Below are 24536 nucleotides of genomic sequence, written 5' to 3'. Positions count from 1 at the left end.
CTGCTTGCATTATAAAAACACATTTGTATTTGTTAGTGTTTTGGTTTCCCTCAGGGAAGACATTGTAAGCATGACTTGTCTTCTGTTGGCAAAATTTTGTGGTTGGCTGTAAAGCCTAAATTTCATGGCATTAGAAAAATATGTTAGATGCCTCCAAGCGTAAGAATATAACTACTCTATTCCCCATAGTGGTTAAGCAGAAGCAGATTGTGAGCATAAAGGAATCTACATGTGGTGAGCAACAGACCTAATACACACATTATGTCAAGGAGGTCTGGTAGAGCATGTGCGCTAGTCTGTCTGTACTATCTCAAAACATATATTGTTATTTATTTATTTATTTGTTTTTATTTTTTAAAGGCCAGACGAATCTTAAGAGCGAGGCCTTCTTCATTTTAAGGGGTGCAAGAAATCTTTTTAAAGAAAGTTATAGTTGGTCTGTGTTTTTTCTTGTGGTTTATGTTTTATTTAGTTTCAAGATATGCATAGATAATGACAGCAGGAATTTGCATAATAGATAGCATTGCAGTAAAAAAAAATAAAATTAAAACTTAACCAAAGAAAAGTAATGGCAGCACTATAAGTTATAAAATTACAGAAGTTCTTGTATTTTACTTACTCATCCAACATGAGAAAGTACTTTCTAGCACCATGCAACCTAGCTACTTAAATTTCCATATTAACTACATCAATTTAAACATTTAACCAATGGGATTTTATGAGCGTATGTGGAGGGCTTTTCGCAGTTAGACCAGCTAGTAATTTTCGTTTTTGATGTTGTGCCATGTATCTGTATTTCAGCATTTCTTGAATAGCTTTGTCATTTTTGTTATGAACTTTAATCTCACAAGATAAGGGCACAGTGAGGATTCACAGTGAAGATTCACTCACTGCTAAACAGCCTTGTTCTACATTAGAAGAGTGTGCAGTTAAAACAAAGAGCTAATAGAACAATGGACAAGTGTGATGGAGAAGAACACTGAATTTTCCCTCAGGAAAAAGCTTACAAACACTGTTCTAAATAACTGTATTGTGTTGAGCAAAAAAAAAAAAAAAAAGTATGGAAATTGGCTCTTGTACAACTCTGGGTTCTCTGCCGCTGGCAAACATGATTTCAACACAAATGTCACCATCAAGTGGTAAATTTTAGCCATTACACAACAAGCTTCCTTCGCCTCCGAACAACCCTCAGTGGCATGTAAACCAACCTTTTACACAAACAGAAGCCGCCTATTGGTCAGTGAAGAGTGTGCTACCTCGAAATCCTTTCTGATTGGTTCCTTAAAAACCCAACAGCCAGCAAGTTTCTGTCAGCGTACATTCGTTAGCATTAGCCCTGTTACAGTGGTCTGCCTCCGACAATCAACAGGTTAGTGTTTGAATTAACAGACGGTCAGTAAATAAGCAGTGTTTACATACATGTTTGTGCGATTAATAGTTTTATACCCTCGCGTACCTCCTTTGTATTTATCTTAAAGTTAATCGGTCTTAGTAAACTCATACCATCTCGGCTTTGATTTCTAGCGTCTGCTTATTGCGTTAGCAGGGTTAAGTTTGTTTCAGCCCGGTTAGCATTAGCTACCAACTCCTGCTTGCTTGTTTGAAGAACAGCACGAGTGTCTATGAACTGAAGCGAGTCTTACAAATTAGCGCTAGCTGTCGTGACAGTCATCTTTGCTCGCCTCTGCTACTAATCCAGTTTGAATGTGGCGGTTTGCAGCATTTGTGAAGTGACGACGTGGGAGGCGCAGCACGGAGCCAACGGAAGAATCCAGAATATAAAAATAGTTTGACCAGAACTTCATCGTTTTCTTTTGATGTGGTAGCTGTAGATTTAGCAGTGTGCACTGCACAATGGCACCAATAAAACCGAGTTTTTATTCAAAACGGTTCCAAATTGGATAACATTTTAATGCTATCGTGACGTTAGCATACCATTTGTACAGTCAGTTACCATGGTAACAAGCCACAAGACATAACGCTAACTACGTTCATATAAACAACGCTAGCCAATTCGGACATTTTCGGTTCTGCGCATCCTAATCGCATTGAAATCGTTATTATGAAACGCTAAAATGCTTTGGTGCTAAATTAGGTAACGTCAGAGGACGTCCTGGTGTCAAGAGTACAGGTACAGTCAAGAAAATGAGGATGGATGTAGCTTAGTTAGCCGTTAAAGAATCGCTGCCTTTAGCATGACAGTTGTGTGTTTTTACCGTCGCTACATTAGATACAAAACGTTAGGCTAATTATCGCCCAATATATGCAGTCGATTGATATGCCGTCTATGCCCTAAATACTTCACTTTAGATTACTATGTGAGAAACAGTATTTACGGTAGTTAGTTGTATCTTTATATGAAGAAACACCGCTGTGTTCTCAGTATGGTGTTATAGGCTTCTAATCCGCTTTGTACGTCTTAATTAGGGATGGGACAGCCGCCTGTGGTGATCCTCCAGCACCTGATGACTGACAGGTAGTGGCGGTGCAAAGGCAATGTTGTGCTGCCTGGTACAATGAAGAAGATATTCAGCTTCACTAAGAAAAAGAAACACCCGTCCGGTACTCCTGACAACGGGAGTGTGCTTTCTGCTGGCTATGATCTAAAAGAAAAGGACCTCGGGAAGGTTCACAAGGCAGCCTCAGTGGGTGATTTGGCCAAGTTGAAGCAACTTGCTAAAAAGAATGATATCAATCAACTTGACAAGGAGAACAGGTAAGTTTGATCAAAGTACGTCAAAGCAATCCATGTGAATAGCTTTATGTCACAATCCTTTATCTGTCTCATACTTGTGTCTATACACATTATTTTTGGAGCCTCTTTTTCCAACTTTGTCATCAGTGTTCTTATAGAGTATACCCTTATTTACCACTTGACTTGTTACCTTGAAAGAACAAAGCACTTTAAAAAATATTGTTGCATTGCTAGATATAAAATGATAATGGGGCAGCGGCCACTCTAAGGTACACAGTTGAGAATATATTTATTCATTTTTTAAATTTTTTTATCAGTTTGTTTGTGATTTGCTTGGTTTTTTTTGCATAGTAGAGCAGGATTGTGGTTAAATGGTGCCCAGTATTTTTTTTTACTGATAATAGCTAACTGACAGCTGTTTAAAGCACCAAGTAAAACGTACATGACACCCCATTGTTTCTTTTCTACTTATGTTTCAAGGTAGTATCTAGTTACCATTTACAATTAGTGTGTGTTTCAGAAGTAACTGACTGGTGTACATATCGTACTTGATACAATTTACAAAAATGGCTTATGATACATTATCATTGATGTGTAGTATGCTAGGCTCCTCAATGAAGTAATGGAACATTTAAAACAATATATTGTTAAGATGGGAGAACTTGCATAGCGGAAAAAAATAGTTGTAGAAATCCCTGTATAGGTAAATGGAAGTGTGGTAGTATGAAAAATAACTCTTTCCTTTGCTGTTTTAGAACTGCACTTCATATTGCCTGCGCCAGTGGACATGCCGAGGTGGTGCAATTCCTTGTTGAGAGCAAAGCCAAGCTTAACCTATGTGACAATCAAAATAGATCCGCCTTAATGAAGGTAATCCTGGAATGGACACTTCACGGCAGAGTGATTCTTCATTTAATGTTTAACATTTTTGTAATGGTCCCAGTTGGCTACTTTCCTCATACATTGTTTCAGGTCTTATTCAGGCCTCTTCATTCATGTCAATTTTCCCACCATATTAGGCAGTGCAGGGCCAGCATGAGCGCTGCGTGAGCATATTGCTGGAGAATCATGCTGAGCCTAACCTGGTGGACATCAATGGCAATATGGCCCTGCATTTAGCAGCAAACATCCCATCCATTCCCACTGCGGTCGTGCTACTGGAGCATGAGGCTGACATCAATGCACAAAATAAGGTGATTTTGTCTTTCTGTCTGCCACAGTACAATTTCTTAGCTTTTCGGAAAAACACCAGGATGATCTCAGTTTATACAGACCTATTGTCGTGTTACCAGATGTATTTGAATTGTGAGTGGTTTCAGTGAAGATGCTAGGGATTGGACAATATGTGGCTCATCTTGGGCTCTGGGAAAATACAAAGGGTATTTTTCACTATTTTCTGCCATTTTACTGACAAAATGATCGAGAAAATAATGGGCAGATTTATCAATAATGAGAATAACTGTAGTTGCAGGGCCTACCCCTGTATCTTTCTTGATTAAAAAAAGTATTACGTTATCTACTATCACAGCTTATATATCATAATATCAGTCCGTTGTGTAACCAACTATGTCCAGTAGGAGTAGACCTCTTAGTGTCAGCTGGTCTTATACCACAAATGATATTGTGCACAACACCAAGCATAGCATGGCATGTCAAAATAGACCAGAGCCATCATTAATTTAATAGGTACGTGTTTGTGCTTTATCTTCTATGATGGGCACAAATGTTTGCTGTGGGAAACGAATACTGTGCTCATTATGTGTTTGGATACATCTAGTGTGGACAGTGATGTGTTTCTGTAGGCTACAGTAAAAATCTTGTAAATAAAGAAGTATTAAAAAATAAAGTAGCAAAACGTCTCTGCCACCTACGATATTGGAGAATCAGTGTATGATTTGTTTATGCTGTTCGGATGACACCTATCCAGTAAATGAGGTTGTTTACTGTGATCTAATTTTTAGGAGGGATTCACACCGTTGACAGTAGCAGTCCGTGAGGATCATATAGAGATGGCTGAGTTTCTCCTCAAGGAGGGTGCTGGTGTGAATTTTATGGACCAAAGCCAAAGGTCAGTAAAAAACCACGACTCATTTGTGATACACATCCAATAACCTCACTGTTGCTAAGTTGATTCTTAACAGTCATGTTGCCACCGTTGGTTTTACCTGCAGGTCTCCATTAATGATAGCTGCTGGCAATGGACAAATCGGTATGCTGCGGCTGCTGTTGCGGTTTGACGCAGATATAACACTAAAGGATACCAAAGGATGGTCAGCTGATGACTATGCAGTGATGAATGGGCATCATCCGTAAGCTGTGCTTCTTTGCTTTGCACATACTGTATGTTCCTAGAGTGGTATGCGTTCTGTACGAGTGTAATGGTGCACAGATTTCAAAATGCAGAACAACTCGTCTTCCAGGTTGTTTTTGTCATGTGCTGACACATTTGGGCAGTTCTGTCATAAATTGAATGTTTTCTGCAGATATGCTAGACTTCAGTTGAACAATGTCAGCATACACACATTTACGTACAAGTAACCTGGCTAACCATGCTAGGCCGACTAGGATGCTACAGCTGATAGACAGCAACTAGCGCATTGCCAAAACATTCCTGGGAAAAGAAGTAGAAGACATAAATAGATTTTTTTTTCCTGTGTTGGTCTAAGGGCCTTCCAAACACATGTTGCATACAAAACAGAACATCCTGTAGTGAACAGCTCGGGCATAATACACGTAACATTACGCCACTAGTGTTCTGTAATTTATGCATTAGCGATGTGTGAGAGGAACACAGAACTGAAACAAACAACCAGAGTCCACAAATGGGTAATTTAATTTGTTTATTCATAAGAAATGTGGTTGTGACATTATGACATTTTCACTGTTTTAAATCTCTTGTAGTTGTTCCCTCCTGATAATTGAGCATAGCACCCAGAGGAATGAGGGGCCCTCCCTATCACAAGGTCAGAGCAAAAAGAAGAAACAAACACTGTTGGGCAGTCCTTCCCAAGACATTGAAGCAGGCTTCTCTTTGGGAGGACCAGCCACTGACAAAGACGGTATGGAGATACATTTTCAGCACATAGTATAAAATGAGAGTGGTGTGAGGATATTATTGTGTCTATTCATTATTGACTTTGGTTATTTGATTTATTCCTCATGCATTACCCCTTGACTGGATCTAGAGCATGGAGCAAATGAAGCAGGGGGAGGTATTACTTTGCTTAGATGAGCTTTGTTAGTGAAATTAGTCAAAAGCTGTTTGTTTCGTGCCAGTAAAGATCATTAACTGTTCTTGAGGACTGATACTCACATTACCAATGTTTTCAAGAAATGCTTTTTTTTTGCTGCTTAGATTTTCTGCTTTTTAAGATTTAGATGCTAGCAGATTTTGCTATTTGACAGTTGTGATATTCAAATATGACATGAACCTTCCTAAAACTGATTCAGTTGAGGCTGAAAACAAGCTCCTCTACTCTGTTGCAGACTTTGAAGACAATTCTCAGTCAGAGTCATTAAGTCGGTGAGAATAATTTCCTTCTGATTTGCAGCTTACAATTGCAGTTGATTTCCTGGCTTAAACCGTTCTTCTTGCCTCATCAGGGTTTCAAAAAGTGCTGCAGATGAATGGCCTTCATCAGAAGATGATGATGAATCAGTTTTAATCGAAAAGGTTGGTGCTGTGTTTTTTCCCATAAAGTGTGTTTTTCCAAAATTCCGCTCTGGTCTTCATTTGAAATGCTATCTTTCAGAAACCACAGAAGGTAAACCTACGGAAAATGATTGCATCTAAAAGAGGAGAAGGTACTGAGAATCTTTTAAACCCTGTTCACATGTATGTGTCCCTCCATAGTTTGTGTTTTCTTTTGGTAGTAATGTTTTATCCCTCCCTGCCCTGTAGCTTCTGCACTGCCTGACCGATCCTTGAGTGGTTCAGAGTCTGAGCCAGAGAGTGAGAATAGAGTCCAGAGAATTCCATCCCTCCTGAAGGCTTTACCATCCAGCAAAGCCCCTCAGCTCCCAGTAGATCCCTCTCCTGTTCCCTTTCTTTTCAAAGCACCCCAGATGACTTCTAGCCCTCTTCCAAGCTACAGAAAGGTACAATATTTGTATTGAAGTTTTGCCTCTTGCATTTCTAAGACATCTGTCTCTCCTATTTTTCCCCCAATTGCGTATAAAAAGCAGATGAGCAGGATAAAAGCAAGCAGCCTTCAAGTAGTAAAGCAAGATCAGACTCTCCAGAGGGAAGCCCAGAAGGTGAGGACTCTGAGGAGGAGGAGGAGGAGGAGGAAGAGGAGGAAGAAGAAGAAGAAGAAGAGGAGGAAGAAGAAGACGAGGATGACGAAGATGATGAAGAAGAAGAAGAAGAAGAAGAAGAGGAGGAGGATGAAGATGATGATGAAGAAAGTGAAGAGGGTGATGGGGAAGAGGATGAAGAGGAGAATGAATGTGAGGAGGAAGAGGACAAGGACAAATGTGTGGCTTCTGTGCAAGGCAACGCTACTGAATTTGAAGATGTGCAGAAACCCCCTGGTACTGGTGTTCTTAAGATCATTGACAATGCTGATGTTCAGAACACACCAGGTCCTGACATCTCTTACAACAGTCAAACTACTCCTGGTGTTTTAGGTGAGAATGTAGATGCCTTGGAGGAAGATGCTACAAAGGAGACTAAAAACAATGACGGCCCAGCTGAAAAAGCGACTTATGCACTGCCAGCAACATTAGATGTAGAAGAGGACTGTGTTGTGTCAGCCATTAGGGTAGAATCTAAATTCTCTGATGAGGATGACAGCCTCGGAAAGGATTACAATCTGGGTCCAACAGGAGGCCCAACGGCACCCAGACATCCTGCAGAAACCTGTTCACCTACTGGGGTTAAAGAGGAAGAGTTTGAAAGCGAGATAGAAAAAGATGATGATGACTCCTGGAGCAATAAACAGAACAGTGGTGATACAGTGAGCAACGGCAGCGATGATGAAGAGGATAATCATACTGGAGGATTTGGTCGCAATACAGTACTAGCCAATCGAAGAAATGTGCCAGAGGATGGCGCAGAAAATACAGATGCTTCCTCCGATGCTGAAGATGCTCCTGGATCAAATGAAGAAGCTTGCAAAGATGTGAAACGCCGATCCTCATGGGGCTCCTCATTAGAGGACAGTGATGCTGACCTTCCTAAAGAAGAGGAGGTAAATGATGGGATGCTTGATCAGAAATGTGATGTTCAAGCATCGGATTTTCCACCAGAAGTAGAAGCAACTGTGCATTCAAAATGCTCATTACTGCAACCAAATGAAGACCACCAGGATACCTCATGGGATTCTTCATCACCAGTGGTACCATCTCCAAAACGTGTCTCACCTCAGCAAGTGATAGATGAACCTGTGTCCTCTTTGGGATTATGCTCAACAAGCACTCCTCAGTCCGATAACAGACCAGCAAAAGCAGCAGTAGAGGAATCAGAGTGGGATTCGTGCTCTGAAAATAACGACCAAATTGATAATGGCTCCTTAACAAAAGGTGATGAGCAGTCACCAGTTTCTAAAACAAATATTGCAACAGCAAACCAGACTGGCTCTTGGGAGGAAGATAAAGAAAGTTCTGAGAAAGAGTCAAATGACCCTTCCCCTGCAGTGTCATCAGTACATGAGGAGGAAAAAACAACCAGACACCAAATAATCAACAAAGATGACACTGAATCAATTGGCCAGTCATCACAGGTGGAAGGAAAATTAGACTCAGAGAATGAGAAGGGCGATGATAGCAGCTGGGATGATGAAGAAAGTGATGAGTCAGAAAAGCAAAAGACAATGACGACAGAGGATGATGAAGTTGAAGCCTGTGGTCATGTCTTGAAGACGTGTCTCTCTACCCCAACCAAGTCGAGGCCCTCAAGTGCAATAGATAAAAAGTTACAGGGAGATGAAGACGTTGAAAAGGCAACTGAATCAGTAATTGATGAAAAGGATGAGTCTCCAGAGGATAACAGGTTGGAGGAGGAAAAACTAGTGGGTTTTCAGAAAAACAATCCCAGCAAAGACCATGAGTCAAGTGAGGACTCTGACAGTCAGGACCAAAAACTGCAGTACGATTTTGTTAGCGCTACAGTCAAAGTGTCTGATGACGATGAGCATGATGCTAAATTAACTGCATATGGTCCTCTCGAAAATAAAAGTGCCATTGTTCCCCAGACTGATGACCTTCAGGAGGAATCAAAAAGAGAAAAGAGAAAGATTCCCAGTGCTGATCAACGTCTCGATTTAGACGGGGACCCACTGTCTGAAGAAGCTTTACCTCAGACTGCCATTGATGATGTGGATTTAGACTCACCTGATGAGGCAGAGAGCATAGGCACGAGAGATCAAGAGCTCAGAAACATTGACGAGCCTGTCCAGGTAAAACAAGCACACAACAGGCAGTTTTTAGTTGTAGTGTAGCAGCTTCTGAAATTTAGTGTGGTCTGCTGAAGCAACCTTTCCTCACTCATTTTTCACATGCCTGTTCCCAGTTTGCTTTTCCATTTATTGGAGATGCTTCTTGTGGACGCATGCACTAATGGAAGTGAGTTTTAAAGTACGCGGTTATGACCAAGCATTCTTTTTTTTTTTTTTTACACAGAAGGAAGATTCCACTGGAGATGAGGATGAGCAAGAGGAGGAGAGAGATGATGATGATGATGAGAAGGAAGAGGAGGAAGAAGACATCTCAGATGATAATGATCAACCTGAAGAGAGTGGAGAGTCCCTTGATGCCACTTCACCTGTTCCTGAGACAGAAGTCTCCAAAGATAAGAAAAGAGGTAATGAGCAAATCCTTAATAATAGATGTTCTGAACAACTGCATATGCTTCACAAAAAAGTGTATTCATCAAAATGTACAATACCACAACTACAACGTTAGGGCTGTACCCGACTCAAAATGATGTCAGTCGAATTAAATTTTGACCTTTTAATACAAATAACTAAAACAAAAAAAAATCATATAAAGTTTTAAAGTTTGAATGGGGCTCAGCAGGACGTGCAACAGCGACATTCATATAATAAAGAAGACAAGTACACGGCTCTGAGGAGGGATTGGAGAATGTGCAACAGTATATTTTTTCTAACAGTAGATATTAAACAAAGGCCAGAGACTGTATGGTATTAAGTTCTTGTTAGCTGTAAAATTACACTCCTAACACTCAGAAGATGATTGTATGACCTTGTGATTTTATCTCAGAGCCTTACGCTGCAGAGTCTCTTTTCCTTTGTGCTGCTGTCTGCATGTCAGCAACCCTCTGTACCACAGAGTAGCTGTGGTACAAAATCTACACACCGCACAGTACACTGACTAGACTGCTTCACTTGAAGCAACCCTAGTTGACTGAGTGGACTCTGACTGATAATTCGATTCTTAATTTCAGGGGGCAGCCCTACTCACCGTATACCATCTATATTTACTTTTCAGTAATTTTTGCTGGACTGTAAGTTACTGGTTAATAGCCTTTATGCACAATCTGCCTTTGTATATGTTCACACATTTATCAGCAGTTTGTGTTATTAATAGTTACTAAGTTGTTTGTAATCATCGTTCTTGCACCGTTTTAGTTTAATCACCTTACATTTGCAATAGCTTCATTAGCACATACATTAAAGTCACAGCTCTCTGTAGTAGCTAGACCATCATTTCGCCACTGTGTTGTTTTTCTTATGTTCCTCTGCATTATCCCTGTGTGCATTTGTGTTTTGTATGTATAGTATAAGTTAGTGGATGCCAACATTTCCCTTGGGATTAATAAAGTACCTTTCTACTTACTATGGCCACCTAGAACAACTTACTTACACATGGTGAGCCACTTGGCTCTTTGATGTTGCTTGGTCAACTACCAGTTCTTTTCAGTTAAATCATCGATATTAATTTACGTCTGTTGAAATAGATTTCCTCTCTGAGCTGGGTCTCGAGAAAGCGGATGAGGAGCAGGATTCTTGGGACTCTGAGGTAAAGTAAAGACACATTTTAGAATAATAATATCTTTTTGTGTGTGCATCTGGGTGGATTGTCCAGCGTCAGGATCATCTCAGTCAGTTCAATGTCTGCCCTGTTAGCACGAGCTAGCACAGCAGCAGTGGCTAACACCCAACACCAAGCCGTTAAATGGTTCCAACAAACTAACATTGATATTCTGTCCACAACTCCAATTTTTTTTAGATTTTACTTAGAAAAAAATGCAGGTCATTTTCCTATACAGATTCTTAATATTTTTTTTCTCTTTTAGTCCCACTCTGACAAAGCCAAAATGCCACATGAAGAGAGCCAAGGCTTACACACTCAGGATTGTGAGGACAAGTCCACTGTTGAAGAAGAGACTCGAGACAGTAGGTCCACTTTATTTATTCCTTTTTGTTTGATTTCAAAGCAGTCAAATCATTCCAGGCACCATTTCATGCTGCAGAAACAGTGTGATGTTATTTGATCATAATAGTAGAAAACTGTGCTTCAGTGTATGAATGCATGCATTATGTTTTCAATGACCAATGGTTCAAGCTGTCTTTTTTCAGTCTAAATATGATATAGGATGTGCAATGCAATATAGTTTCCATCAATCAACACAGCTTCTACATCAATAGACCACTTTTAGAGTGTCAGTAGTAAACACTCCAAATGTGTCTGAGTTTATTTCCCGTCGCAGTCAAGGAATCTCTAAACCTCTCTGCAATTCAAGTGAAACTGTCTATATGTGACATTTTTTTTGTAGACTTCTTTTACATTCCCTCTTTTTTGAGAGGGGATGGAGGCAATAGGATGGCAGTCGTAGAGCTTCGGAGGAGTGTAGGCAGGCCAAGAGGCAGCAGGGGAGAGGGTATGAATGTCTTTACTCATAGGTCTGAGGAACAGCATGTTAACCATACCAGAGGCCCTGACTATCACCTTATGATCACCATAAGAGAGTGCATGCAGCATACACCACTCCACCCCTGCCTGCTATCCTTGAACCCAATTTTCCCAAATTTGGGGTTACAGGGTCTTCTTAGCTTGCTTGGTTTCAACAGGTTTTGGCTCCAATGAGTGCAGCACTTATCAGCATTCTTGTGTCTTGTGACTTGTGCTCCAGTCCAGAACGAGGAATCCAAATGCCTTTCTGAGACCTAACCATGTATCTTCACACTTATTAACTGAGCTCATTTGCATGGGAATGCTTTTTGCAATGTTCTGGCAAACTCATCTAGCTTCGTCAGAGTACATATACTGTATATATATATATTTATTTTTAACAGAAGAAGTTCATTGTGTTGTCTCTAACATGCCATGTCTTGTCTCTTGCAGTTGGAAATGATAATGGAGACGATCATCATGATAAAGATGATACTATACAAAAAGAGGTAGGTTCAGCAGCTAAATGCTGTAGACTGTAAAAATTATTATCTGTTGGACTCAATAGCATTTTTGTCCTACCAGACTGAAAAGGCAAAATGGGAACCACTTCGTGTTTTGAGCAAACTTGAAGGGGACAATGAACGAAAGACTGGTAAATAATATAATTTGGAGCATCATAATTCATGTAAGTCTAAGAATTGATTATTTATTTTACACTGTATTTAACATGTTACTTTGTTTCTCTTTGACAGACTTAATGGAAGAGCTTGGCCTGGGGGATGTTGATGATCTTGAGGGTAAGTTAAAATAAGAAATTCTCCATTTCATTCATTTGTCGACATGATCTTGAGGCAGTTGATCACCTCGGGCCCTGGTAAAACAGCATGCATGTTAGCAGCCTGGGACGGCTTATTGTAAATATGAAATGAGAGTGAAGCGTCTTGCTTGCTACTTTTGCGTAGCGGAGTGCTCCCTGTTTTTCTTCTCAATGCCCCTTCTGTTTTTGCAGAAGTGCCCTAAATGCCTTAAGTTGAAAAAAACTTCACCTCAGAGAGGGAGAGCTTCTAATGTCGTTGGGATTTTTTTCCCATTGTTCAATCAGATGAAATGAGAGGCAAGCCCTCTGTGTTAGGCATCAAGTGGTAGTGTATAGTATGAAGCTAATGTTTTGTCATTGCCCCACCAGACAAGCTGCAAGACATATTTGAACAAATTATAGTCTCAACTACTTTCTAACATTTTCCCAACTGTAAATAGGCCCGAATATATGCAGCAGATTGGCCTGGATGATTTTTTTAGACTGAGTCGGGGACAGTTTGACAAACATCTGGACAACCTGGAGGTCCTTCCTGTGATTTCTTCCCCTCACACGTACCCAGCACAGATATGTGTTTCCCAGTGTCCTGTCCCCAGGTGCTCTCAGCCTGTCCATTTTTTTGTACAGATTTTTAGGTACAAATCTGTGAGATAACTTTACAGTGAAATACAGGTTAAGCTAAGGACACGTGACTCTGCAGTTGCCTTGCAACAATAAAAAAAAAAGGACGCAGCAACATACAAAAAGTGCTCTCAGTGTTAGGGGCCGCCTTTCGGCCCTAAATGTAATGCACATGCATCCTTTATAGGGTTACTGCTTGTAAACCGTCTTATATCTCCACAGTAGTGCCCAATATCCACATTATGAAAGCTTTACTTTCAAAAACGTAGCAGCTGCTGTCTTTCTGAAGCTTTTAATTAAATGACCTGCAGTATCCATATTCAACACTCACTTCACTACCTTTGTATGTTTCTGCCTTCGGACTCCTTGAAGCTAAAAAAGCAGGTCAGTAAACACGAACTAGCTGATTAGACAAGGTGGACTGTATACACTGGCAGCTGTAGTTCTTGTTTAAGACCTCAGATTGATGAAGTGCAATAGCTTTCCAGCTTATCCCAGGTCTTTTCCACTGAGTAGTGTTCTCTTGTGTTGTGGTCATCCCGATGTAAACCGACCTCTGACCCTTCAGAAACATCAGCATCATATTATATTCATTGACCTACAGCTTCTTGTATTCATGACCCAGATGCATCAGACTGGGACTCCGCCAGCACTACCAGTAAGAGAACCCTTCCTGGCCGCAGACTGGCCTCCCCTGGACTTGAGGAGTTCCCAGAATGCTCCTATCCATCTGTTAAAGAACAGGATGAAGACGTTGCTCCAGCAGCACCCCCAACACCTCAGAGGAGCATCAGCTCCAACAAGACACTGCCAAGCACACCTTCCCAACCCGTGCCCCAACCTCGAGCGAGGAGGATGGTGTTTCAGAAACCTGAGAGTGAAGAAGGTAAAGCATGTTAAGTCCTTATGTAATCTTGCAAACATGCATATTTATAACTGACTGCACCATTGTTATCTTTCTTTAAATGCTTTGAAATTCAGATTCAGATTGGGAACCAGACAATATGAGACCTCCTTGCAGTACAGTGCAAACTGACAATCAGCTGCAAAACATAGCTGAGCCTCAGGCAGTGGTTATACCAGGTAAGGCTCACTGGTCTTTTTTAATATGCCTACAGATGTTTGTGTGCACTTTTTCTGGATAAAAACTCTGTCTTCTTAGGTTCCCCTGAGCTCTCACTGATGACAAGAGATGGTAAAAGTAATGTGGAGTCTGACAAGCAGCAGCAAAAGGTGAGAAATACCCAGAATATACCAGCTTTACCACAATCCTTTTTTAGTTTTGAGACTTTTGACCCAGACACATGAACAACATTCATGTTCTCTCAATTTCTGGAAAATTAAAATTCATCATCAAGTCAGTCTATTGTTTAGTATGTGCATATTTCAAAGAAGAGCTATGTATTAAAAATGGGGCTGTTAGCGTTAATGCGTTAATCATGACATTTTATTTTTTTAACTGTGTTAAATGCTGGACAGTATTTCTGTCTTTAAGAGGCTGTAGCAGGCTAAGTTTTAAAGCTACAGTGATTAGTGTTACCCCTACCGTCACACCCCCTCCAAAGTTTTCTTTTCAGCCCGCAGGAGACCATCGTCATCCAGCCCAGCATATCGCGCCACACCCTGATCAGATACTTGAACTCTATATGTAAAAAGAAAAAAGCAAATAGTTGAATATATGTATTGGACAGTCACATCCAATTTGACTGACATAATTCTGACCGGGTACAACAGGGTACAATGAGAATGAAATACCTCCATATAAATATGAATTTTGTGTTTTATATGTGCTACATGCATAACTTACTCCCTAAATGTGACATGAGTCCAAACTTCTTGTTTTGCATTTTTGTCTTGTTTGTTTTGTGTTTATCGTGGTCCACCCATGCCATCAAAGGAGATAGATGATGCAGTAGACACATGTGAGTTAGATCTAAATAACCCACACCCATCTGGCCATGTGAGCTCTGAAGGTGGAGTACAGGACAAGGACTTTAAAGATCAACGCAGTCCTGAAGAAAGAGGTGAAGCGGGGGAAAACATCCCGTGGGAGAATCGTTATGAGAAGCTCTGGGTTGAGGTGGAGAAAAGGGAGGTAAAATCCACCTTCAAGAATGTTGCTGGTGAATTAAAAGAGAAGTTTGGAGAACTACTTAAATCAAGACATTCTGCGGGAGACGCCACAGAAGAACAGGCCATGGCTGAATCAACTTCTGCAGAAGAAGAGTCAAGCGATGACGATGAAGGGGAAGTCATTGTGCGTCCAATGGCCAGAGCAAGGAGTACCGTCCTTCTCACTATACCTGAGCAGAGGGAGTCTGGACTGGAAGACTCTGCAACAGAGTCAACAGACAACTCCTTACGTGAGGACAGAATGCAGGTCTGTATGACTCCAGCAAGTAAGAGCCGCATGTGTCGAGATCCAAGTCTACTGCCTGATGATGCTCTGGAAAGGTTCAGGTCTCCCTTACCAAAACCCACCACAGCACAGAGAGACAGCAGCATAGACCCTGTTCCCAGAGCTTTTAATGATGATCATACCATACCCACATGTGATGTTGACCGTAGGACATTCTCAAAAGATGAGGCCAAACTTGGGCCATTAGAGAAACAACATCTGGACCTTACGTGGAAGGAAGACACTGCAGATGTAACTGAGAAGAACAATGCGAGTTCAGTAGAGGATCCTGAGGAATTCACCGGGTCTCGCTCTCCGTCACTAAGCAGACGTTCAGCATCTATCCCGGGTGTTTCTGATGAGGACCTGGAAGAGGACAAGGAAAGATTTAAACTTGAGGTAGGGATGCTGAAGGTTGTCTTCCTGGATTTGGAGAAAGAAAAGGCCCGACTCAACAAAGAGGTAGAGGATGGCCGCCCCTCCCTTAGTACCTTCTTGATCGTTTCTCTTTGTCTTCATTTCATCCATGTACTTTTTTTAAAAATTTCTTTTAATCTGCTGTTTCAAAAGGACCAACCTTACCATACATCATTACCTCATCTTACTTCCTTCTGTTAGTGTCGTTTTTCCATGTCTTGATGTGCATTTTGTTTAGGTTTGATTTCAAGTAGAAGCGCATGTTTGTCCCTACATTTTTGTGTCCCTTTTTTACTAATGTAGAATTGAACTACTACATGCTGAGGGACATTTGCACTGCACTCAAGTAACCTAAAACAATATATGTATTAATTGTTTGGCATTCTTGATTGTACTCCAAAACTAAACAAAGTTCAGTCTTTTGTGGTCTTAAGTAGTGACTCATTCTTTTTCATGCATGGACCTTGCATGTATCTTTATGTTGAATAGTTTCAATTGTATGAACTCTCTTTTCTAGATGATGTGGTTTGAAGATTCTGCAAATAATAGCCTTCTTTTCCCAAAAAAGAAGCGCCATTGCAATGATATTGCAGTTGTATATATTTTTTGTCTCTTTATGCTTACTATGCTTAAAGATAGCGTTTAGAATTTAGCAGCATTCATTGGCAGAAACAAAATATAATATCCATAAATATGTTGTAATTAGTTTATAGTCACCCAACACTAAGAGTCGTTCGGTTTTCATAACCTTAGAATAAGCCGTTTTTATCTACATATGGAGCTATGTTGTTAATTAATAGATGTATTTTTGGCCAGCCTTTTGTTGAGTGTTCTTATATTTCCTGAGCATACAAGGAAATATGAATGTAGTGCTATGTCTTTGCTACACAGTTTGGCTTTTTAATTCACAAATGCAGTCTATAATATTGAATGTAAGAGGCCATTGTAGATAGCATACATTTTAAACTGCCAGAGAGAGAGATAGTATTGTAAGCGATATTTATATTGTAGCTTTGCTGTTATGAAGTAAAGAATCTTTGAATTACAATTTCTTTAGATTGTAATTTTTGTGTTTGAAAGACCACTGTCTTTTCTAGTTTTTGGATGTCTTATCAGACATTTTTCTCAGGGCAGGTATTGACAATGCCACAGCAAGCATTGTAATGCATAGAATTCTGCATCCTTGTAATTAACAGAAAATACCACATCAAATAGGGTAACCACACTAAGGTGTTAGGTCTCAGAAGGGAGGGGTGACACTAAATTATGCATGACAAAGTGTACAAGTCCCTGCTCCAAAATGCATTTTAAAAGGCTGGCCGCAACCTGTGTTAGATAGGATTCATTTCTCAAATCCAGTTGTTAAATATTTTCCCTTTGTCTTTTCAGGTTGGCAAAAACACGACGAAGACTGAGATGGAGGTGGAAAAATCCAGTACTTCCTGGAATACTGATGGAACTACATTGGGAGACATGGGTACTAAGAAACCTGAGACAAGGTTAGGATGCCTGTCAAGTCAAGCCAGAGCAGTTCAGCAGGAACAGCAGCCTGCAGCCACCAAGAGGTATGCATTAGTTTGCTTTTGTACAGTAATCATTAGCAAATGTTGACTAATGGTCTTAGAATTTCAGAACACATCCACAATCCTCCTCTAGATTCAGTTGGCAGATATTTTCTTTAAGAATACATTTTATTTTTGCTTTGAGTGTGTATGTGTATGTTGTTGTCTGAATAAATCGTTCTGTAATACCCTTTTTGAGAAATGCTCTTTAGCTACATTTTTTTTTCAATGGCACATTCAACAACAAGAGCTCAGTCCAAACTTTATTTTACTGATTCCATTTGATGAAGTTTTCTTTAGCACCATCTCAAAAGGTCCAAGGTGTAGATGTCACAGCTCATTGACTATCAGGTTTATTGCTCTCCATAGCACCAACGGGGCACCAGTGCAATTGCATCTCCCGCTCCAGCAGACCTACAATAGCAACAAACAGGAGGGGCAAGCTGTAGAGGAGACCTTACAGCTGGAGCTGGTCAGAGGGGCCCGGCGCAGCAGAGCCCCTCAGACCAACACTCATGTCAATGGAGACCCTCTCTCTGTGTTTGATGATAGCACTTTAAGTGAAGTGTCGGACGATGAAGGAAGGTATATATGCAGTATGCCACTTTTTGTATCAATTTTTTCTCTGTCACTAACCAGTAAGGGGTGTTCAGACTGAACGCAAAGTGAATTATAAAGTTACAACAGCAAGTAGAGGCCAGTAGATGTGAACAGTCACCAATTTGCTCTTAGGAGAGTTAATTAAGGTCTCTGTGCAAAACAAAAAATAATCAAATAAAAGAAAAAAATGCATGCTAATCCAAAACCTGTAGTGCATCACTTAATTAACATACAAGGAGGAACATAAAGTCCGGTTCAGACCAAAATTTGTGAAAAGGCAAAACCGTTTTAGACCATCGCAGAGAAAAGTTGCAGTGATGTGAACTAACCGGTCTTAGCTAGACTCAAGCCGGCTGATGGTATCACCTTTAACTCAGCTTGTAAAGTCACCATTGGCTGGTTTTAGAATGCAAGACACATCGCCTTTTTCAACAGTAAAGTTGCTGGCCTAGTCGGTTATGATTTGTCAGGAAGCAGGGCATTCTCTGATGTCCCGCCAAGGCAGAGTCCATCTTATTTACATTCCCTCATGGTGTGTTGGTGTTGGACGGTGTGTGGCTGCTGCTGCTCACTGAATGTGCATATGGCACACCAACTCATTGACTGATTCATCCCACTGGTTATTGAAATTATTTTTGTGTATTTATGACTACGCTACATCTAAGGCTCATGTTTTGTTTATGCTTTTTTTTCATCACTACTAGATCTGCAGAAAATATCTCAGCATCACTATACACAATCATACATTACAAAGCTACAAATTAATAGGCCTTAAAAGTTTGAAATCATAACTGAAGTACAGAGAATTGTTGCCATGGAGATGATGCACTGTTATGTCTAGCTGCGATGGTTGCAAGTTTCAACTTGGTTCATCGCAAATCTTTGGTCTGAACTGAACTACTAGAGTTGTTGGTAAGTTAGAAAGTCTTGTTTGTGTATTGTTGGTTTGTGATGAATAAACACAATCTTTCAATATATAAACTCAGAAACTGAGGTAGAAATTTGCTTTGCAATCAGTCAAAACAAACCTTCACAGTGCTGGTGGGGGGTGATCAGTAGGATTCAGTTTTTCTTGATTTTAATTATTTTCCTCCCTACACAGTTGCATGACTAACTACTATTTTTACAAAAAATAATAATAGTATACTGCATTATACCATTTTACTTCCAACAACTTTTCAGTGCAGCTGTCCTGTCTTGAGAACATGTGCTTCAGTTTTTGAATTAAACCCTGTTTTTCTTCCCTGTGTTTGCTGGTTTCAGGTTTCCAACCAGTGGACAACAGAAAACTGAGGTAGAGCATGAATTCTGTCAGTAACTTGTCAGAGATTTGTCATACACAATACAAAATGAGAAACTGAATGACTTTTTAACCCCAGTTTGTTTCTAAATTCAGAACCCTAAAGAAGTGGAGATGGCAGAAGACTTTGATGAACTTACTCAGTCATCAGACACAGCCACAGATGACATCGACTCTCCCACTTCAGGCTACCGTCACGCCTCCCTCCTCATTCAGAAGCTCGATTCAGCCACTCTGGGTACTGATTCAGCTCATTCAAAAGCTAATATTGCACTGTACTGTACATAATTCACCTTTGAAAGCAAGCTAGTATATGCTTTTAAGTAAATGATTCTGCCTCTGCCATATTATATCTCACAGACTCCAGAAGCATGGTGAAGCTGCAAAACATTTTCCATGAATATGAGCGCTCCATCCAAAAGGCACGGAGTCGCCATGGGTACCTGGCAGACAAGGTGAGCACGCTGGAAATGGAGAGGTCGGAGTTGAAAGGCTCTCTAGAGGAAGTCAAAGATGTTAAATCTGCCTTGGAGCGCAGCCAGCTGGAATTGCAGACTGAAGTTACAAACCTCAAGTGAGTATTACTTTTTAATGTTCTCTGTAGCCATTTCTGTACATGCATAGTCTTGCATTCTTTTCTGATATGTTTGTGCATCATATCGTATGTGTTTGCTTGTTTTATGGATCTCTATTGTGGTTTATTGACTTGAAATTTCTGCCTGTGTAGATTTCAGCTGAAACAGGAGCAGGAAAATCGCCGCAATGCCACCATGATGTACAACACGACCAGAGATAAGCTGAGGAGGACGGAGGAGCAGCATCAGTTGGAGGTGCAGGAGCGACAGAAGGTTGAGCTAACCCTCAGAAATCTGGAGCTGGAGATGAGAACGCTGGTCAACAGCATGAAACAGGTACACGCTCTTTATTTCTCTGTTCAAAGTGAGCAGTGATGTTATGCTGTTTTCCTTGTACTGATGTTTGATAAAGTTTTATTAATAATGCGATATAACTGTGTAGATATTAAGATAATTTGACTTTATTATTTGGATGATTTTGAGTGTTTTACCAGTACCTAGCTTGTCCAGTAGTTTTTTTGGTGTATATGTGATTGTTACATTGGTTGGTTATTTGTCAATCACCCAGCTTGAAGAGGACCACAGTGAGACTCAGAGACTGCTGGCTCAGGAGCGGAGTGCTCGGACGCTGCAGGAGAATCTGCTCAACAGCCATCTTCGTAAGCAGCAAGAGATAGAAGACGAGAACAAAAGAAACATTAGCAAAAGCAATGAGGTAATATTCACAGAGCGGTATTCATTATTTGGGAAAACATAATTTTGATTTGTGGTTTAGATGATCTTCTAACAGTTTGCACCCACTGATGTGTTTCTGTGTAAGTGGCTGGACATGAACAGAAAAATATTCTGAAACTTTTAGGAATTGTGAAGTGAGAGTTGTACAGTCTTGTGTTGCTATTAGAAGATTACCATTTGTAAAAATGCAGTTTGGGAACAACTAATCCATTTTGTAATCAGATCTTAAAGAAAACCTGTTGATTTAAGGAATCTTAACTTTCTTGTGATGTCTTCAGGCCTTGTCTCAGCTCACTGAGGCCAGTGACAGAGAGAGGGAGTTGCTTCAACAGACTGCTACCCTCCAGGAGCAGCTAACCGTCCTGAGAACAGACCTCGAGCGTTCGCAGGCCAATAGCAGTCTCAAAGAGAGTCACCTTACAGAGGAGAATGAGGCCCTTAAGGAACAGCTGGAAGATGCTCGGCGAGATCTCAAACTCAGCAGTGAGGCCCTGACCCAAACTGTCTTCAACTGCAATAACCAGGTGACCGCCCTGAAGTCTGAGTTAACTATAACAACAACCCGTCTGGAAAATGAGCGGCAGACTCGTGAAACACTGGATGCAGAGGTCGAGTCCACTCGTACGCGCCTGGCTGGAGCCATAAAGGAGGCAGAGCTATGCCTGGCAGCTCACACAGAGACAGAGAGAGCTCTGCTCCGGGAGAAAGAGGAACACCAGCGTCTTAAAGACAAACTCACAGGTTAGTACTTTTTTCATGAAACAGGCACATCCATGTGGAAGAGCAGTTTGAAATCTAAAATGCACCCACTGTGTAATTCATGAAATGTGATTTCATCCTTTATGCACGTACATTTAAGAGAAGATCCAGTCAGAAGGGCTTGACTGTAGCAGTTGCTCAGTTGTCATTGACAGCCAGATTTGAATAAACTGTTGTGAGCGTATTTATTTATTTTTTTTTAACTCTTATGTTTTTTACTTTTACAGGTGAAACAGCCAGTCACCGTGAGGCAGTCAGCGGCCTTTCCCAGAAGTTGGCCAAAGCAGAGACTCGTGCAAACAGCCTGGAGAATGAGGTTCATCGGGCCACGCTGCAGCTGACAGAGAAAGGCCTTCTGCTGGAGGTCCTACAGCGGGAGAAGGAGCAGGCGGCTGCTCGTGTCAAGGAGCTAGAAACAGCTCTGCAAGCTGAGAGGGAGGTGGTCAGCCGTGCGGGTGCACGGCAAGAGGCCACACAGGAGCGACTAGCTCAAACCCAGAGTGAGGGCATGTTACTGCGGCAGCAGCTAGAGGAGGCCCAAAACAAAGGAGTTGCAAAGGAGCGTGCTGTGACAGATGCCCAAGAACGCTTCAGTGACATTCTGTCCAAGCTGCGCTCTGACTGTGAAGAGAGAGTGCAACTAGTGGAGGAGAGAAACAAAGAGCTCGCCAGTAAGGCTGCCGATCTCCGAGATCAAGTCTACAAGTTAGAGGAAGAGAAGAACGAAAGAGAGGTAAGATTAGGACTCTGCAGGGTAAGAGGATTACCGAACTTCCTCCACCTCCCACTTTTAGCCTTTATTCTACAAACCAGTTAAGGCTCTCTTTATATCTAATCAAATCCTGTTGTATTTGGATTCTTTCTGAGCACAGACTAGTCTGAGGAAGCTACAGCAGGAGCTAGCCGACTCACTCAAGAAGCTGTCAATGAGTGAAGCTTCTCTGGAGGTCAACACACGCTACCGCAATGACCTGGAAGAAGAGAAGGCTCGTCTCTTTAAAGACTTGGACAGGCTCAAAGGAAAGGTAACAGCAGGGAACAGTGCCACCCTGTGGCAGCACATTATCACCACATCTATAGTACCCACTGTGTGTACAATTATGAAACACGCACTTAAAGCTGTACTGAGATTTGATTGCTCATTTTGACATTTTTACGGCAATAGAGCAGTTGGTCATAAGCAGTAATAACTTTCAGTATATTCACTGAACAGATATTTAAGTCCAACATTACTGATGAGGTTAATGCTTCTCTGTCTCTGTCATGTAGCTGGAGGAAAGCGAACACCAGTATGTGCAGGCTGAGAGACGCATTAACAGTCTAAAGAGTAGTCTGGATGAAAAGGAAAAGGAACTCAACACTGCTGCTCTGAAACACCAGGAGGCGCTGTCTGCCTCAGGAGCCTCTGAAACCACCATTAAACAGCTGGAGGAAGCTGTGCAAAGGTATGTACGAACACATGCTTTATGCACACACACAGAGATCAATCGATGTATTTTATTTTATTGGGTGTCATATGTATAAAAAAAATCAGCTTGAAAAGTAAGCCAACTTCACGACGGAGAAATAATTATAAATCCATTAAAGTGTGTTAAAAGCATTTTCAGCTTTGAGTTCAGATATGTTTCTATGTGAATGCCTGTGATGCAGAGTGTGTCAATGTAATGTCACATTAGGCTCGAGATAGAGAACGCCAGACTGGAAGCTGCTGCCAAACAACAGTCCAACAAAATTGAAGCACTACAGAAAGGAGCTGAGAAATCTGCCAGGGTGAGTGCTGCTGAAAATCTGAACCAATATCCTGCGCACACACATTTTACACAGGAGCCTGGTGGCGCCTTATCTTTTTTTTGTGACTAAAAAAGCAAAATTAAATATCTCAGGATTCTGACATTAAAGAGCTGACTCTACATTATAAAGTCATGGTTATATTTTAAGGTATCCCATCTTTTTCCAGCTATCTGACTGCTCGCCTGGAGAAGGGGTTGGTATTGTGGATGTAGGCGTAGTTTTTCTGTGTGGGTTTTCCTCTGTACTGCTTTGTAAATTATATAGAAATCGACGGGAATAATAAAATCATATTAATCTATTTTCACCAAGAAATGCACCTGGGCTTTTTTTTTTGACTTTTTGCAAAAGCTGCTAGACCAGGAATCCAAACATACAGAAGTTTAGCTTTGTGCTAGTTTGGGGTTTTCTTGGTGACATCAAAATGTGTTTTCTCCTTAAAGCCTGATCTTGGTATGGGGGTCTTTTAGTCCTGTTTCTCTCAAACTGCATGATGCATGTTAATACCTTTAGTCCAATGTGTTCTTCTTCTCGACTTTATAAATTGATGAACAACTTATTTTTTTACAAGGCTTTTCTTATTTCTGTAGGTCAGAAGTCATTTGGAAGACTTGGTTACAAACCTCCAAAGCAGTAAGATGACTTTGGAAGACCAACTCAGTCAAGAGGTTGGTGGTATATAAAGTCATACTTTTTTTAAACATTATTTTTATTGATTTTTAGAATAAACAATAACAGGCACAGACATAAAGCAGAATGGGTCAAAAGGGTAAAGTTCAACAAAAGCTGCTTGGATTATATAGCCCCAAAGTTCGGAAAGTATTGAGCCAAGGAATTTTCACATTTCTTCCAACAGTGACCACATCCTGTATTTGTTTCATCTTTGAGGTGATGAAAAACCTGTTAATATTTTTCCATTTGAATTCTCTCCATTGATCTGATCTTGAAGTAGTTACTTGTGTCTTACAAATTTTAAGCTGTTCCTCCTCTGTGAGAGTTGAACTGGCTTCTTTCTCCCATTTAGATTGGAAATTATTGTGGAGCGACACTTCGCAGACAGAATGAATAAATTCTAGCAGCTAATTTTCTGTGGAGATTGGACTTGCATGCATCATTAAACATTAATCAGAGTCATCGCTTTCCTGAGTAACTCTAATATTTCTGTTAAAATGGTGCCTAACTTGGAGATATCTGAACAAGTCCTGTCTTTCTAGAGAGAAGTTTATGACTTTCGGGGTGGATAATAAATTTTTTGGTCCATTCAGAGCTGATTAGATCAGGTCGATGGATGAGAGGTGAAGCTCCTGCGAGTGAATGCAAACTTTTAGACCCAGCAGAATGAACAGTCAAGCTTCACTTTTAATGTGCCTGACTTTCTGCTGCTCCATCTGCCCCGGAGTATACTCTGCGCTC

The 24536-nt window shown here is 40.8% G+C and overlaps 1 protein-coding gene across 6 annotated transcripts in view; it reads left to right on the top strand.

Moving 5' to 3' along the window:
• The first annotated feature begins 1247 nt into the window (after positions 1–1247).
• The window catches only part of LOC121950219 (alanine and arginine rich domain containing protein), a 30810-nt gene continuing 7521 nt past the window's right edge, over positions 1248–24536 (top strand). The window contains exons 1-37 of one of the 6 annotated variants that reach the window (XM_088080320.1): positions 1248–1369; positions 2428–2716; positions 3451–3565; positions 3715–3888; positions 4657–4763; positions 4867–5004; positions 5597–5754; positions 5881–5907; positions 6182–6218; positions 6299–6368; positions 6448–6499; positions 6881–9093; positions 9317–9497; positions 10614–10675; positions 10953–11052; positions 11433–11537; positions 12002–12057; positions 12134–12203; positions 12304–12348; positions 13615–13875; positions 13971–14072; positions 14152–14222; positions 14887–15849; positions 17194–17369; positions 17736–17951; positions 19230–19260; positions 19363–19504; positions 19627–19840; positions 19994–20177; positions 20410–20556; positions 20855–21317; positions 21563–22068; positions 22208–22360; positions 22605–22780; positions 23012–23105; positions 23293–23319; positions 23714–23791. In XM_088080320.1, the coding sequence (XP_087936446.1) occupies positions 2517–2716; positions 3451–3565; positions 3715–3888; positions 4657–4763; positions 4867–5004; positions 5597–5754; positions 5881–5907; positions 6182–6218; positions 6299–6368; positions 6448–6499; positions 6881–9093; positions 9317–9497; positions 10614–10675; positions 10953–11052; positions 11433–11537; positions 12002–12057; positions 12134–12203; positions 12304–12348; positions 13615–13875; positions 13971–14072; positions 14152–14222; positions 14887–15849; positions 17194–17369; positions 17736–17951; positions 19230–19260; positions 19363–19504; positions 19627–19840; positions 19994–20177; positions 20410–20556; positions 20855–21317; positions 21563–22068; positions 22208–22360; positions 22605–22780; positions 23012–23105; positions 23293–23319; positions 23714–23791 (7914 nt within the window). In that variant the 5' untranslated portion in view covers positions 1248–1369; positions 2428–2516. Of the gene's footprint in view, positions 1370–2427; positions 2717–3450; positions 3566–3714; positions 3889–4656; positions 4764–4866; positions 5005–5596; positions 5755–5880; positions 5908–6181; positions 6219–6298; positions 6369–6447; positions 6500–6596; positions 6794–6877; positions 9094–9316; positions 9498–10613; positions 10676–10952; positions 11053–11432; positions 11538–12001; positions 12058–12133; positions 12204–12303; positions 12349–13614; positions 13876–13970; positions 14073–14151; positions 14223–14886; positions 15850–17193; positions 17370–17735; positions 17952–19229; positions 19261–19362; positions 19505–19626; positions 19841–19993; positions 20178–20409; positions 20557–20854; positions 21318–21562; positions 22069–22207; positions 22361–22604; positions 22781–23011; positions 23106–23292; positions 23320–23713; positions 23792–24536 lie in introns of all 6 variants that reach the window. The other 5 variants (XM_088080321.1, XM_088080323.1, XM_088080324.1 and 2 more) reach the window with 5 other exon arrangements.

This window comes from Plectropomus leopardus, chromosome 7 (genome assembly GCF_026936395.1).
Source record: "Plectropomus leopardus strain MGB_pleo_1.0 chromosome 7, ASM2693639v1, whole genome shotgun sequence".
In the NCBI taxonomy this organism is placed as follows: Eukaryota; Metazoa; Chordata; class Actinopteri; order Perciformes; family Serranidae; genus Plectropomus; species Plectropomus leopardus.
This window is presented reverse-complemented; position numbering and strand designations above follow the sequence as displayed.